We start from the raw sequence: 17,321 nt of genomic DNA, 5'->3' as shown, positions 1-17,321 counted from the left end.
AATTTCCAGAGAATTTTATTTTTTAATTTACATATTGTAAACCTAATATATCTGATGGATAATTGTTGATATTTACATTACTTTTTGTGAAATTGTAGCATTTATTTAAATTTAACTTTTTTCACAGAGTATCATTATCATTCCTTTTATTCTGAATCTTTATTCCATTCTGAGTTTATAATTTGAATGTTTTTAAACCTTTGTTAAAAGAAAAACTTGGATAAATTTAACAGAATTTACCTGAGCAAAATGTTTGGTGAATCAGGCAGAATTCAGAACAGGAGAGGTTCGGAGAGCTGTACACAGTAATGTAGGCAGGCATTGTTTATAGACAGAAGAAGGAAGTGACATACAGAAACAGCTGAATTGGGTATAGCTTGGCAGACTGGATAAATCGGCAGCCTATGATTGGCTAAAACACAATCACTTGTTATAAGAATGTTTCCTGAAGTTAGTTTATAATTTGTTTACATACTAAACTAGGTTGCAGTTTCCTGTGTATGGAGGCAGCTTTAGGACAAATTTAATTTAATAATTTTCTCCTTCTGATCAGCTTCCCAATTTTGAGAGTTTGATTGAAACCTTGGGCATTGATGGCTCTCTGTCATCATAATAACCAACTTATTTGATCCCAGTATGAAACTCATATTTGTCATGTCTTGTCTGCTGGATGTTTCTTTATGTTCTATTGTTTTCATATTTTAACTGTAGTGAGACCCTTTGATGCATAATTGATTTCTGCATATGAGCATTTAAAACTCTTGAGAAGATTCAGAGCACCAAAGAAACTTTACATGGCTATTAGAATATTAATATATTGAAGAATACTCCATAATAGGAGCCCCCACAAACTGAACTGATCAAAATCAAATATGTAAAAAATTAGCTAGAAGAGGAATTTACTTCCTTTAATCAAGTAGTTGGTTGATGCCTTGCAACCAAGTTTCTTTCATACCGAATAGATTTATCAAAGTGCAGTAGGATATATTAACTACTTCTTCAGTAAACATGTAGTTCAAAACTATCCTATTATTTAAAATAACTTTGGTAAGAAAATTTAAAGAAGTTTTCTGGGCAACTGTAGTCTTTGCAAGAGTTGGTTATAATAGTTAATGTTTGAAATTGATTTAAAATCATAACCTTATTTACATTTATTTCAAACCAGGAAAGGAATGTTCTACCAAAAGATGCCCATTTTGAGGGATTTATGCCTACTGGAAATTTCCTGTTTAATCCATAGTGCAAATAAGGAGTGAATAATAATGTTTACTTTGCAACTGATTATGACTTGACAGTGCTAACATTAGAATTCATAATAACCCACATTAGCCCCTTATTTGTGACTTATTGAGACAGGAAGTTGCCTTGGCATATGGTTAAATGATCATGATAGCATTAAATCTTCCACAGATAAAAATGTTCTGAAGAGCACAAGAGACTGTTCCCTGTGGGTGCATTGAACATTAGGAATCAGCAGTAGGCAAGACCTAATGATATTTATCAAAGGCTCCATTATTTAATTGTTGCATGTTGGAGGCTACCATCAATTAAGGGATTAGATTTATAAATTTGTTTACAAACTTTCAAGTTCTCTTTGTTGCTTTTCTTACTTAATTTCTGGTATAATTTAGCTGTATATTCTTCACTATAGGTTTTACCTATTTTCATATTTACACAAAGAATCTGAATATTATTAAAAAGGACTAAAAGTGCAATTTGAACAAATAGTCACACTTGAAATACAAGTGAAATTTGTTAAAGGGTGAACTAGAAAATTTTTTAAGCTCATGTAAGGATTTAGGTTTTACATGACATATCCAACATTTAGGTAAATTCACTACAAAAGCTGTTGATTATGAAGTCTTAATTATGATATTATCTGGCCAAGCATAAACAGAAAGTAAGCACAGGAAAAAGAGGAAATGGGCAAAGGTTTCATGATGACAGAAAAGAAAAGTCTGGATTCATCTCAAGAAAACTTTCCACATCTAGGTTGTTACCTGCTTCTGAGAATGAATCTCAAAAGGTTAGTTTCATCTTCAGGTCTCAAATGAATGTACAGTAGGGTCCTCTTGAGCTGAGAGATGTGAGTCCAAGACTGAAACCATGAAGTTTTGCTGCAGTAGGGGTGATGAGGAGACCTTGGTATGATCTCTTCCAAAAGGGCTCAAGGGCAAATGTCTTTTATTGTTACTTTGAAAAGATCCAGTCTCTGGGTTCTAACTCATGAAGGGTTTGCCTGTCATCACTTGGTGTCACGAAGGGCTTTTATTCCCTGTTGTCAAACTTTGCTTTGGAATAACACATAACAGCCTTGTAATGTTGAATCAATTCAAATTCTATGTAAGAACAGGAAATACATGTAGTACTGTGAGGGGAAGACACCTTCAAGTGATTATTTTATAAGGCTTTAATCCACTAGAGGTAGATCTCATCTCTATCAAGACCAATAGGGACACCTTTAGCCAAGACAATCCAGTCAGTCCTCTCAGTTTTGCCTAATGCCGTTGTGTTTATTATATCTCGTTTAACTATTTTGTAACCTTCTGAGTTAAATAAGTTTTCCCTATCACTGGAGATTTCTCTAGGAATGCCTCATGGAGAATACATACCTTCTAAAAACTTTTTAGCTATGCTACAGCATTGACCTTCCTATGTGGATAAACTTTCATATGCCCAACATTTGTGTTGATAATTGGAAGAAATCCATTCATAAATTTTCAAATGATACTATAGGTGACAGAAATGTATCACCCAAGGTTTTTATTGTCTTAACAAGTTCATGGGTTTGATAATCCAAACATTGGCTTTAATTCATTTTAGCAATTTTAGAACAGTCACCTAAGCAATTATTTCATGTTTTTTTTTTTTTTTTAATCATCTTAACTATTCCATGAGTCATGGGGTGCAAAACTCTTAAGTATGGAAGCTTTAAGGACATAGCCAAGACCAAGCATCCATCTAGGCTCTGCATAAGACCACATTTAACACTGGGTTTACATTATTTTAAATACAACTTTTATTTCTCCAAATCAAGTGCTCAGATTTTGAAGAATTTCATTCAATTTCTGAAAAATTACTAAGAATAAATCCATATAAATAACTCAAAGAAGTTTGAGCATTACTAATTTGAAATTACTTTTCATATAATTTAATATATATACATATATATATATATATCCCAACTAATTTAATGTATCTGTTTTCATAAGAAGAAAGCTCCCTTGAGATGTTCCAAGGGACCATTGAAAAAATTCCAGAATTAACTTGAAATCAATAGAAATATTTAATATATCACTTGATTTTGAGAAGTTTATCTAAAATATTAAGAGGTCTAAAACACTTGCTAGATTACAGATCACATGAACAATAGTCATTCATTTAATAATAGTGACAATTTAAAGACTTCAAAAGGAAATACAAAATATAACATAGTTGTAGAAAAATATTATGTCTTTTAATAGAAAGGACTTAAATTTTCTAAAGCCATCAAAAGCCTAATATAATACAGTAACAATTGATAACATAGAATTATCTTGGTAAAACACAGAATCTTGGTTTCCTAGATCAATTACCTAAAAGATAAAGAATTTTTTTAAAATTTCTTATTAAGAATGGACAAAAACTCCAAGAAAACTTAGTTGTTTTATCTGAAAGAACCAAATTCTAGTTTTGTATCAGTGCACTTTTTATATTTATACTAAAAATTTTTATAAAAACTTAAAAATAATTCTCTTAATCTTATCCAACTAGATCACATATAAAATTTCTTTCACAAAGTTCCTCTTCCATAGCACATCTGACCTTGGTGCAGTCCTTCAGTTATTTGTTCTATACTTTTCTCCTTTCTTGTTTTGAAATAACTAGTCACTTGACTTCAGGACGAAGATTACACTCTTACTTCCTTAACAAAACAAAGCAGCCTCACAATCTTATAGCTTTTCCCTACCCAAAGTAAAACTTACCTTCCTCATATACTTGCATATAGAGTTGTTTTCTTCCTATTTCTAGTAATCCTACTTATATATTAGAATTATTAAATCTTAGTGACCTTTACTCTGCTCTGGAAGTGAACAGAGCATTGCATGAGAAAATTGGGGGAGTGGCAGAGGCACAAGGTCAGACTGAGACAGTGACAGAGGTGAATGAAAGGTCAAAAATAAGAAAGGATAGTATTTATAGACAACACTTTCAAGAAATTTTATTGTAAAGGGCATTTAAATAAGGGGCAGTGGCTAGCATTTTTTAAAAAATATGGGTTTTGACAGGAAATTCTCTAGAAGTATAAATGAAAGAGTATTAATATATGGATTAATTCAGGAGGATAGACAAAATCAAGGCCTTGAGAAAGTAACAGAGCTGAGGAAAGATATCTCTGTTGAAGCAGAAAGACAGATGGTGGTATAAGCTGCAGAATTATTGAAAGGTGATTAAGTTCAAACCCAAGGGCTTTTATTTCCCTAGGGAAATATAAAATGGAATCATTGGCTAAGAGTGCAAAAAGAAGAGGAGAAATCTACAAAAGGGTTTGAGGAAATGAACTGTATGATCATATTAAGGAATGGAAAATTGAAATTATTTTGAGTGCCAATTTGATATTAAAAAACATCTATTCAAAATATATCAATTCACTTGGATGGAAGAATTTCTCCACCAATATTCAGTCATTTGGGAGCAAACATGAAAAAGATAGGTGCCAGATTATATGTAGGTTGTGGTTCTGCCAGGTTAGCATGAGAAACAAAAAGATGCATAGAAGGTGAAGTTATTAAGGGAATTATGATAATGAGCGCCCATGGGTTTAATCTGGAAAAGGAAAGAACTGAACTCAAGAGTCAGTTGCTAGATTATGCAAAGTGCTGAGGTAAGTGAATTGGCATTACTGAAGAAATCAAAGAATTATAATGGTAAAGGCAACCTACATAGGAAGCCTGAATATAATCGATATTGTTTTCTTGTTCCTATAGCAAAACCTTTTCAGAGGTGTTTTTAAAAATCCATTATCAAATAAATAAACTCATTGTCTAGACTTTTGTTTAAAAATGTACAATATATAGATTTCCCTTGATGTTACTTACCATCTACTCCAATGCTTATCAAACACCCTTCTTGCTGCTGTAGATGAAAGCAAGATTCAATTGCAGTTTGTAGCTAAATTTTCAGTGTCATACATTAATATAATGTGGTTCTATGGGGCTAAAATGGGATTTGTGTTGCTCCTATTTTCTCAGTGTTTGACATTTAATAGAGAAAATTTTTGCAGAAACCGCAATGCTAATCTTCACTATTACCGTTTTTTTTTTTTTCCTTGTCTCCATCCATAGCTCTTTTCTCCATGGGACTTTATCTCACAGAATGCAGAGTTATCATTTGGGGGCTCTCAAACCCAGCCTGATCCTCTGCACTAGTTTTCTCGGAGTTGTCTTATTGCTTCTTGATAGGAAAACATAACCTCCACCTCCCAAAGCCCAAGCACATATTTGTTCCAAGCTGCTTTTCTAAGCAAGGCAGATAGACCTAACCATAGAATATGTTTTGCCATTTTTCTCTACTGATCCTGCAATTAATAGGATATTCCCATAAAATCTGCACTAGAGTAAATAACAATTTTAGATTTTTGTTACAGTAAGTTTTGTAATTCTCTTATTTCTCATATGTATTTCTACAACCTTTGCTATTATATTACATTGTCTTCTTAAAATAGATTTGAGAAAATAATTCATGTACCATAAAATTCTCCTTTCTAAAATGTACAATTCCTTTTCTCAACCACATTCATGGAATTGTGCAAACCTCACCACTAATGTGAAATATTTTTATCTACCCCAAAGAAACCCAGTACCCATTCATAGTCACTCACCATTCCCTTTTGCCTCTAGGCCCTGGAAAATACTAAGCTGGGTTCTTTCTTCATGGATTTACTTACTCTGTATATTAAACACAGATGAAATCAAACAATATTTGGCTTTTGGTATCCTTTCTTTCACCTAGCATGTTTCACAGTTCACTCCTGTTGTAGCACATGTCCACAATTCATTTCTTGGTTGGTTGGTTGGTTTTCTGTGGTGCTGAGAATTGAACCCGGGACCTTGTGCATATGAGGCAAGCTCTCTACCAACTGAGCTATATCCCAGCCTCACAATTCATTTGTTTTTATTATTACATTTTAACATTTCATTTTGAGCATATACTATATTTTGTTTATATTTACCAGTTGAGAGACATTTTTCCCTTTTTTAGGCTATAATGTACATTCATGTACCAGTTATTATGTGGACATATGTTTTTAATTCTCAGTGTAAACTAGTAGTGAAATTAATTGAGTCATGATTCAATATTTATCTTTCAAAATCATCCTTACTTTTTGTGTACAGAGTTTGATTTTTTTTTGCATTCCATTTTCCCCATTTCTTTAGATATTAAAATTAAATTCTCCAGAGGCCAATTATTCTAACAATTTCATGTCTACTTGTTTAGAAGTCATTGTGAAGTGTTCTACAAGACCTGAGTGAGCTACCTGCATTGCTTCTCCTTTCATCATTCTTATACTGAGTCAAATATGGCAGCCTAGCAGCTTGCTAGTACAGGTAGCTCTAAAGCCCATTCCTGTATTGCAGCTTCTCCACAATTGGTGAACAGTAGCCATTAGCTTAAAAGATTATGCCAAGTATTCCTTCCTCAGTAAAAAGCCTTGGAGGTTTATGTAAGACAAGCCTGCATCTTAGATTCTCCTATCTTCATGCTTCTAGGTCCATCTACCCTGAGGCACAGAACTCCCCCACCCCAAAAAAAGCTGTTTATGCATATTCTGTCTTAAATTTCCATCTCAGACTAAAAGGCTTTACTCGTTTTTTTTTTTAAGAGAGAGTGTGAGAGAGAGAGGGAGAGAGAGAGAGATAGAATATTTTTTAATATTTTATTTTTTAGCTTTTGGCTGACACAACATCTTTGATTGTATGTGGTGCTGAGGATCCAACCCGGGCCGCACGCATGCCAGGCGAGCGTGCTACCGCTTGAGCCACATCTCCAGCCCAAGGCTTTACTCTTTAATTTGCATAAGTAAAACAGTGATAAGGAGTAAGTAAATTAGTCTTATCTGAAACTGGATTAACAGTTTAGTAATAAATGTTCCTGTCCTTGAAAGACTAGTATAGAATGTGTGGCTTTCTGATATTGCTTTACATATTATATCCTTCTTAAACTATTCAACAACTCTATAAAGTAGGTATCATTAACCACATTTTACAGCACCTAAGGCTTGAAGGCTTAAAGATAATTCACTTTCATAGGAAGGATAGAAGCAACACTAAAATCCAAGAATATCTGACTTCAAAGTCTTAATTTCAGTATTACTCTAAGTTCCCTCATAATTGCATTTTTTTTCTTCAACTTGAATCAAATAGGAAGTTTGACCCTTATTTAAAAGAACAAATATTCTGGAGTGATGGCAAAGCTTTGAAGCCAATAGGAGACCCTTTACTACCAAAAATAGGCATAAAGTGTATCATGAAAGTTATGAAGTGGAAAATTTGCATTTATTTCACTGTTAGAGCTTCAATGCCTAGAAATGAGTGGGTCTTAAATAGCATTGGTTGGGGAATGAACAATATGATAATTTCAGAAAAAAAATTGTTCATTCATGGTACTGCTTTGCTGATCCTTTGCCTCTTCTACAGTATTTTGGGACTCAATTAAGAGCTCCCTTCTCTCCTTTCTTTTCCTCTCCCTCCCCTACCCATTCTCCTTTCCCTTTCTTCCCCTTCCCCCCTACACCTACTCTCTGGATAAACTCCTTAAATCCCCTGACTTTGAAGACCATCTCCTTGATGATGATGCACCGTGGACAGCTCTAGTGGCCTCCAGCTTCTCATCAAACTCCCTACATGAAAAACAGAATTTAATTCTTAATGATCATCTCAAACTAGGCATGGCTAAAACAGAGCTTTTTCTCCAGAGATCCTCATCTCAGTAACTGCACCACCATGTCACCAAGTCCTCTCTCTTGCATGCACCCCACACACCCTCCATCAGCAGTTCTGTCCACCATATTTCCATCCCTCCTCTGTATATCCACAGCTGTTCTCTGAGTTGTAGGCATAGTATGGTCACTTAGTTGGTATCTGTTTCTGCACTTGGTTGTCTATAATTCACTGCCTATAAGAAACTACAGAGACTTGAAAAATGTTAATGAAATCTCCTACCACTCCTTCCCACTTCTGTTCCTTCCAGTCTTACTTAATATCCAAACTCCTACTCCTTTTTGTGATAAGCAGAGTGCTACACAATCTGGTCCCTGTGTGGTCCCCCCACTCATTGCAATAGGGCCATCTTACTGGTTCTTTTACACACTGATTTCATCTTGGCCTCAGAGCCTTTTCTCATGCCTTCTCCCTACCTATTTGAGTACAGAGAAAGATTTGGAGAAATAAATGCAAATTTTCCACTTCATACCTTTCATTATACCCTTTATTCCTCTTTTCTGCATTGTCAACTTCTTTGTGACATTTAGGTCTCTGTTCAAATGCCTTCTCCTTAGAAAGCTCTTCCCTGACCACAGCTCCTCATATTGTCTTAATGTATTTTCTTTAGAGCTTTTATCACTATCTGAAAGTACCATGTATATTTATTTATTTACCTGTTAAGTGTTATTTGGAATTCTTTTTTGTCATATCCACTGACGGGCATATATGAAGTTAACAGTAAATATTTGAGGGAGCATATATGAAAATATAATCAGTAAATTGTTACTCATTGCTCGGGATTGAGACTGGATGTGTGTATGTGTGTCTATATTCATTAATTTACCTGTTATATCACAATTAAAGCTTACACTCTATAACATTCTATTCAAATTCTTCCTAAACAGAATATTTTTATTACTTGGAGGGATCCAAAGATGCTCTCCTTTGTGGTTTCAGCACAGATTCAGGGTATGTAATATTTGTTTTGTTTCTAGTCTAAATGCTGCAAAAGAAGAAAAAACATGTTCAATTTACCGACCAGAAACTTTGATTCTTATATTGCTTTCAATGTTTATAATTAATGCATATTCCTGAAAGCAATCTTAAAAGCTATGCTTAAATTAAAACAAACTACAATTTTTATATTTTTATGTAAAAATAGAAAAGAATCACTCCCCAATAACTGCATGGAAAGTGGGTTGAAGCCTTTTCAAAGAAGAGTGACAAAATCAATGTTTCTTAACAGCCCCAAGGTTCTATGCATTCTCTAGTTAAACATAGCTTGTGGGTAATGAAGTATAGTGTTTTTGTCTTTCTATAGAAAAGAATCCCATGGACTTTGGTAAAAAAAAATTTAAGAACCTCTTATTTATACGCATATGCCAACTTCATTTTGCAGTAGGACATTTGTTGCTGCTCTTACTTTTGTCTAGATAGCTCTTCATCTATTGCTGTGCACACTGAGAACATAGAAATAAAGAAAATGTTGCTGCTCCTCCCAGAACACATATGTATACTATGGCATCATGGAAGCCAAACCAATTTTGGAAGGAGAAAGTCTTAAAGCTACAAATTTTTATGAACTTAATTGATATATTTCAACTATTCTTGATTCTAATTTATTCCAAGAATAATTTGAGGGGAAGCAGTTTTGCAGAGGCCTTCATCAATCTTTATTGATCCAGGCACTATTATATGACATCTGGTGAAAGTTTCCAAATTTTGCCACCAATGATGCTACTGCTGCTAATGGCAGCCACCATTTATTAAATGCTTTCTATGTACAGGAAATAGGCTAAGTATTCTGCACATTGTATCTTTGTTAAATTTTAAACCAGTGTTATCCTTTCTGTGTTCTGTGCTATTATTCTGTTTTCACAGAAAGAGGGAACTCTGTCTTGGAGAATTTAGGTGATTTGGCAAAGTCATCAACTAGTAAATAGTAGGGTGGGGTTTTTACTCATGTTATCCAGATTCCAAATCATGTGTTCTTAGTCATCACACAACACTGTCCCCATAAAAGAAACCTTGGGTTTGTGACTTCTGTAAAGTGCTCTGCGGTTTGCATGCTGAACACACCCTAACCTGTCATATTTTTTTTCACGTATAGTCAGTGTCCAGAAGGATACTCCTGTGTGAAGGCTGGCAGAAACCCTGATTATGGCTACACAAGCTTTGACACTTTCAGCTGGGCCTTCTTAGCCTTATTTCGGCTAATGACCCAGGATTACTGGGAAAACCTTTACCAACAGGTAGGTGCCCAGAAAGACATGCATTTTTGAATGACATAAAAATCTAGTGTATATTGTATACCAGTCATAATACAAGTTTTTCTTTAATTCAGTTGAGAATAGAAAAACTCTACTGTTTATTACTAAAATTTAAAAAAAATGTTTTACTTTCAACACTATTAGAGCAGATTTACCTTGAATCATATTTTACTCATCTTTTCTAAGCATATTTGGTATCTTTTCCGTTCCTAAATATATCATCCCATGCAAAACCCCAGAAAAACAGCAGAAAACATTATGTATTCTTCTCTCAATCCACTCCTTGTATGCTCTGCTTTCCTCTCATGCTTGGGGTGTTCTTGAACACAAGAAATCTCCTCTGCTCATGTATCCACCATGTTTTAGTTTTTGAACTCCTATTTATAATTAAAGATCCAATTCCCTTCTCTAAATTTTCCTCTCCCAAGTCCATTTCTCTCTCCTCTAGACTCCAATGACTTCTTTTATAGCCTTCACTTGAAATCATCAGTCTCTGCTACTAAAATTATTAATTTACATGTTTATCTCCTCTTACTTCAGGGTGAAACTCTTGGAGTTGTGGATTCTAGCCACTTATTTATATATTATCAGCAGCCAAACACAAAGGAATAAGATTGAAATGATTATTCTGTATAATAAATAACAACAAATCTCTATTCTCAGAGCTTCCACAGATTTTTTTTGGACAGTTTTGTATTAATTTAATTTCTGAGAATATTATGAATGAATATAGAAATGATAAAAATACACTTCATATGAAATAAAAAGTACTGCAAATGATTTTTTTTCTTTCTTTCTTTTTTTTTTTTTTTGTTTTGAGGTGGGATCTTGCTATATTGCCAGACTATCTTTGAAGTTCTAGGCTCTAGCATTCTTTTGCCTCAGCTTCCAGAGTTATTGGGACTCCAGGAGTGCATCACCATACCTGGCTCTGATATTTTTAACTATGCAAAAAGAGGTCACCTTACTCAAAATTAAAGAGACACAATAGTGACTTGTGATTTTTTCGCCTCTCAGAATGACAAAAAAAAATTTTAAAATTAAAAGGAGATCAAAAGAGAGACGAATTCTATTATGTATGGCAAAGTAGGTTTTTTTTTCATATCACTGGTGACCACTGAGAAGCTCACATGGGAATTTCTATGAAGAGTAAAATGAATATACTACTTGTCCTAAAAAATCTACAACTAGGAATTTACTTGAGAGAAGAAATTGATGAAAGTAAACTGTTAGAAAAAGGAATTGAGTTAACTTGGCATCAGAAATTTGAGAGGGAGACATTTTTCATTTAATATCTGTTTCTCCTATTTTGAATTAATTTAAAAGTGTAAAGTATTATAAAGTATAATGCGTTTTAAAATTATTAACAAGAATAATAATAAACACCTATGATAGATTTATTCAATAAGGTGATTTGTCATGTATTAACATTAAACACTACCATTAATAATTCATGTTAAAAAAGAAAAGATAGGATTTTAACAATAAAAGATACCTTAAATTTTATCTACTCTTAAAATTTAAAAGTAAGCATAGGAGCTAATTTTTTAAGTAATTTTAAGACATGAGAAATATGAGATAATTATATAATTATACTTAATTAAGACTCATACTTATCTTTAGATCTATTAGATTTCTATATTCATTGTACTGAAAATATTTGTTTTAATCCGGATTGTTTTCCATGAAGATATAATTTTAATCTTTTATATTTTTATAGGATGATTTATGCAAAATCACCCAATTTACCATTTCTAATATACCATTCATGTTAAAATAATTTGCTGAAAAACACTTTGTCTTACTAATACATTAATTTCTACTTTTCCTTAGACACTGCGTGCTGCTGGCAAAACCTACATGATCTTCTTTGTTGTGGTGATTTTCCTGGGCTCCTTTTATCTAATAAACTTGATCCTGGCTGTGGTTGCCATGGCCTATGAAGAACAGAACCAAGCAAACATCGAAGAAGCAAAACAAAAAGAGCTAGAATTTCAACAGATGTTGGATCGCCTCAAAAAAGAGCAAGAAGAAGCTGAGGTATTGTTATTTGGTGTAAAGTTCTTCCTAAAAGTAGAAATGCAAATAGTAACAACAGAGGTCTTTGGTCTACATTCAGCCTTTCCAGGTGAATTTTTCTTAATTAATTTCTATATGAAAATAAAATCTTTATATCTAGTGTAGTTGTAAGAATCAGTTCTGGATTGAGCTAAAATTGACATCTTCTCCATATTTCACTCTCTGTTCTAAGGATTGCCTCTAAGACTGTTATCAGCAATGCAAAGTCCCAAAATTTTAAAGGATGCATTTCCCCAGAATAACAATCATATGCAAAGGTTTAAGAAAAATTCTTTTAATGTTAATAATCTGTGGGGTAGAAAGCAAATGTGCACCAAAATGTTTTTCAGTAATGTTGCAGGGATTTTTTAAGGTAAAAACTGAAATTTAACAAGTCCTAATGGTTTTAGTCATTTAGGGTAAAGTCACAGATTCTGGAGGATTCCTCTGTAGTGCTCTCTCCAAAGGTGTACTTCAGTAGAGAAACTTGGGAAGGAAAGTACTCAAAGAAATATAATTTCTAATGTAGTGTAAGATTATTGAAACTTGTTTGATGATTTGATCTATTTAAAGCTCTTCAAGGATTCTAAGATTATTAGGACAGGGTAACAATATGTGATACAGAGAAACTTTGATATACAAATGTATACAGCATAGTATTTTAATAATATTAAAATCAGAAATATTTAAAAATTAGAAACACAGTTAAGAGAATTATGACATTTTTGTACCTTAAGAGTATTATTCAGCCCAAAATTAAACATTCAAAAAAATTATATCATGAGGGAAAAAAGCTATAAAATAACAGTGAATTAAATAATAGGTTACAATCATGATTTTAAAACTATATACATATATAAAAGGCTGAATGAAATGTTAAGACCACCTATTTTTGAGAGGCATGATTGTGAGAACTTTTCTGTTTTTCACTTACCTCTTTTCCCCAATTTTTTAAAAACAAAAATTGTTTATTTTTTATTAACAACCAACTTTATAAAGAGCTGATTCAGATACTGGGTTATCCCAGGTACTTCCTAGGGAACCCCTAGGAGTCTCTTATAAGAAAATAATCATCAACCTTACCATTCTCTTGAGCTGCTATTAATTTTTAATAATTCATTTCAGCTTTTAGATAATTTAATCTCACTAAACTGTAGAGTGCCTGATTCTACTGATAATGTTGAGTAGTTAACTTCCTGATACATAAACACATTATCTCATTACATGGTTTATGTGAGATTTATGTACCCTAATTGCATAGTAAAATTTTGACATGCGATGTTTAAATTTGCATACTGTAAGCAAATTCATAGCATGTCATAGTTAAATTCCAAAGCACCCTGGAATTTTACCACAATGTGGAAGAAGCAGGTATATGCCTTGTAAGCTTTCTGGTCATAGTATACAGGAACACGGTCACATGCACAGTGCAATTAAATGGATGGGTATAGGTGCCCATCCAAGCAATTTTGTTTTTGCAGAATTTGAAAGTGGTTGACACATGTGTAATGTCTGGGCCCAACAGGCAATAGCAGTGGCAGCAGCTGAATATACAAGCATCGGGCGAAGCAGAATAATGGGCCTCTCAGAGAGTTCGTCTGAAACATCCAGACTGAGCTCGAAAAGTGCTAAAGAAAGAAGAAACAGAAGAAGGAAAAAAAATCAAAAGAAGCTCTCCAGTGGGGAGGAAAAAGGAGATGATGAGAAGCTGTCCAAATCAGGATCAGAGGAGAGCATCAGAAGGAAAAGTGTCCACCTTGGTGTGGAAGGTCATAGACGGACACGTGAGAAGAGACTGTCCACCCCTAATCAGGTAGTGTCCAAACTGCTGGATTGTGTCTTCAGAGCTGGATGGGGCAGTGGAGTGCAGTGCTATGTGCTGGAGTAAGGGCCATGAGGAGAGGAATTTGAGTGGTTTATTTGGGATGTTTAAGTAAAGTCCTATCTATCACTGGACATTTATGAAAGAAATCAGACACATTCAGCTTTCTAACTTGTTCATTTTTGGTTGTCTTAACTTCTTTAGTGATCTAATATTCTTTCCTTTTTCTCTTTTTTGTCATGCTGGGGATTGAACCCAGGGGTCCTCTACCATGTAGCTACATCCCCAACACTTTTTATTTTGAGACAGAGTCTCACCAAGTTGCCCAGTGTGGCTTTGAACTAGTGATCCTCGTGCCTCAGCCTCCCAGCTCTCCAGGATTACAAGAGTACAACACCATACCTAGCAATAATCAAATTGTATTAAACAAAATATTTCTGAGAATCACAGAAAAGATGAAGAATCTATTTAGATTATAAGTTAACTTTCATAGTTCTATTTAGCCTATGTCTTTAAATAACTTGTTGATTTTAAAATCGATCATAAATTAGCTTCTCTTTTTTCACCACTTTTATCATCTGGTTATGATATCACCAGAATATCAAGCACTCAGTTTATAACTGTAGACACCTTTGACATCCTCTCCCCACAGCTTCATCAGCTACTACTTCACAGTCTGTTAATTCTGCTTGGTTGAATTTCTCTTTCCCTCTTTCATTTTCCTACTGAAACCATCATATCTCAGGCCCTCTTGCCTTCTATTCTGCACAAACCTCCAAGATGAATCATTGCTTCTATTCCTTCTATTATTCCTGACCTTTCCCTCCATCCCCAAATCACTTTTCTAAAATGAAAATATAGTTGTCCCCCTGCCCAGCTTCAAAGGAACGAAGGAGAAAAGGAAGGAAGGGAGGAAGAAAGGGAGGAAGGGAGGGAAGGATGGAAGAAGGGAGAAGAGAAAGATCAATCATCTTCTGTTGAATAACCACTGATCATAGAACAAGATCCACACCTTTTCCATGACTGTCTGGGTTGGGCTTTGTTCTCCAACCTTCTATTCCCCTCACCCTCAGTTCAGGAGGCTGGAGTTTCATCTTTCCTGCAGGCTCAGTACCTTTAGGTCTTTAGTACTTATCACACATGACTTTCTCTAACTGAAGTCATTTTCTGCTTTGTTCCTCCTGTCATAGCACCACTGGTTCTTCACTCCTCGCTCAGGTGCCTCTTGTCCTGCATATGTTCCTCTCGTCTCCACTTTTCCCAGTCTGCTCCTCAGTGCCTCATACAGAATTACTGTCTTCTTCATCTTTCCCTTCATTTAAAATTTCCAGCTTCTCCCACTCAAGTCTGCAATACTCTGCCAGATATATACAAAAATGATTCATTACCTTCAAAGATTTCATAATCTAGATGGTGAGATGAAACTTGAACTCATATAACACCAATAAAAAGAAATATGATAAGTGTCATTTGGACTATTAGTTTTAAGGCAAAGACCTTGCCATATTTGTTGTTAATAGTGCCTGCCCCTTTGTCCTTTATATAGCAAGCACCAATGCTAATTGAATCTGACATATTCAAAGAATTTCCATTCAGTTTTGGTTTGTGGAAATAGTTTTTCTTAGACGTGATTCATATCAGTGTGCCCACTGCCACTTTGGTCATGAATGCCTTTTTTTTTTTTTTTTTTACTTCTAACATTTCATGACTTTGTAAATTCACTGCTGATAAAAGTTCTTTTCAACACAGCTTACCTGGGCTCTCAGTGCATAATGTCGAGTTGCAGCAAGTAATGCAAAGAAGCACACAGCATGGGGCTTTGACATTAAGCACGCAAGGGTAGATATATGAAAAACAAAACGACAGGTATCAATACAACATGTTTTAAGTGACATGTCTGTATAGCAAAATGAATGGTGCATAAAGACTGGAAAGGGTACTGTAAGACATAATAGTAGAGAGCTAAACAATTTACCTGCTCATAAAGAATGAACTATTCAAATTCCTTCATTCTTTTCTGGGGAGAATTTGTCTTATGGTTGAATTGCTTTGTTTTTAAACATATTTCCTTTTAACCAGCACCGAGTTACCTGCTTTCTGGGTAAGTGGGTTCAGTGGCAGATTCATAAAGAACACTGCTCTAGGTAGGCACTCTGAGATACATGTCATCTTTTATTTTGTTTCTGTAGTCACCACTCAGCATCCGTGGCTCCTTGTTTTCTGGAAGGCGCAGCAGCAGAACAAGTCTTTTCAGTTTCAAGGGTCGAGGAAAAGATATAGGATCTGAGACTGAATTTGCTGATGATGAGCACAGCATTTTTGGAGACAATGAGAGCAGAAGGGGCTCCCTGTTCGTGCCCCACAGGCCCCAGGAGCGACGCAGCAGTAACATCAGCCAAGCCAGTAGGTCCCCCCCACGGCTGCCGGTGAACGGGATGAAGCACAGTGCCGTGGACTGCAATGGTGTGGTTTCCCTGGTTGATGGACCCTCAGCCCTCATGCTCCCCAATGGACAGCTTCTGCCAGAGGTGATAATAGATAAGGCAACTTCTGACGACAGCGTAAGGACTTTTTCCATAGCTCAGGCATGGCTGAGCCTTATTCCTGCATCAATCAGTGTCTCTGCTAGAGGGGCCTTCTCTCTGGCCTGTGAATGGCTCTGCATTTTGCAACACTTTCTCCATAGAAACACACCTTTAATTTAATTAATTTAATCCTCATATTATATGTTGTAGGAATTTAATTCAAAACATAATTTACATCCCATTTTTGACAAACGGTCCTTATCTCTTGATGTTATAATTGGAGATTATAAATCATCCCTTTAAAGAGCAATCTATGAAAGTTATATGTAGCAGCACAGAAAATATGTTGAGAATGCTGATATTACTAGTTGATAATCGGTCCCATTTCTGTAAAGAAATTTGAATTATTTGCCACTTTTTACCCTCTTTTTTTAGGTTACTACTTAATATGCACCTTATAGCAAGGGTTCTTATTTGAGCTATTAAAAATAAAAATAGCAACAAATGCATATTTAGGATTTACAACAACTCTATGTCATGATATATTACTATTACTGTTTTTACATGGGAAAATTGAGGCACAGGGAAGTCAAGCAGTTTCCCTGTCCTCATCCAGCCAACGATAGCTCTGAAGTCTAAACAAGCTGGCTGTGCTATTCACAGCTTGTGTTCTTCACCACCATGC

At 34.7% G+C, this 17,321-nt stretch overlaps 1 protein-coding gene across 1 annotated transcript in view; it reads left to right on the top strand.

Moving 5' to 3' along the window:
• SCN9A (sodium voltage-gated channel alpha subunit 9) overlaps positions 1–17,321 on the top strand; it is a gene marked incomplete at its 3' end in the record, with an annotated part of 181,825 nt that overhangs the window by 93,101 nt on the left and 71,403 nt on the right. Inside the window, exons 8-12 of the mRNA XM_081262212.1 lie at positions 8,867–8,930; positions 10,072–10,213; positions 12,065–12,271; positions 13,815–14,102; positions 16,301–16,672. Coding sequence (XP_081118338.1) covers positions 8,867–8,930; positions 10,072–10,213; positions 12,065–12,271; positions 13,815–14,102; positions 16,301–16,672 — 1,073 coding nt within the window. The remainder of the gene's footprint in view (positions 1–8,866; positions 8,931–10,071; positions 10,214–12,064; positions 12,272–13,814; positions 14,103–16,300; positions 16,673–17,321) is intronic.

Source organism: Spermophilus citellus (genome assembly GCF_964194105.1).
Source record: "Spermophilus citellus genome assembly, chromosome: 11".
NCBI classification, from domain to species: Eukaryota; Metazoa; Chordata; class Mammalia; order Rodentia; family Sciuridae; genus Spermophilus; species Spermophilus citellus.
The sequence above is the reverse complement of the archived record's forward strand: the minus strand, read 5'-3'. Positions and strand labels throughout refer to the sequence as shown.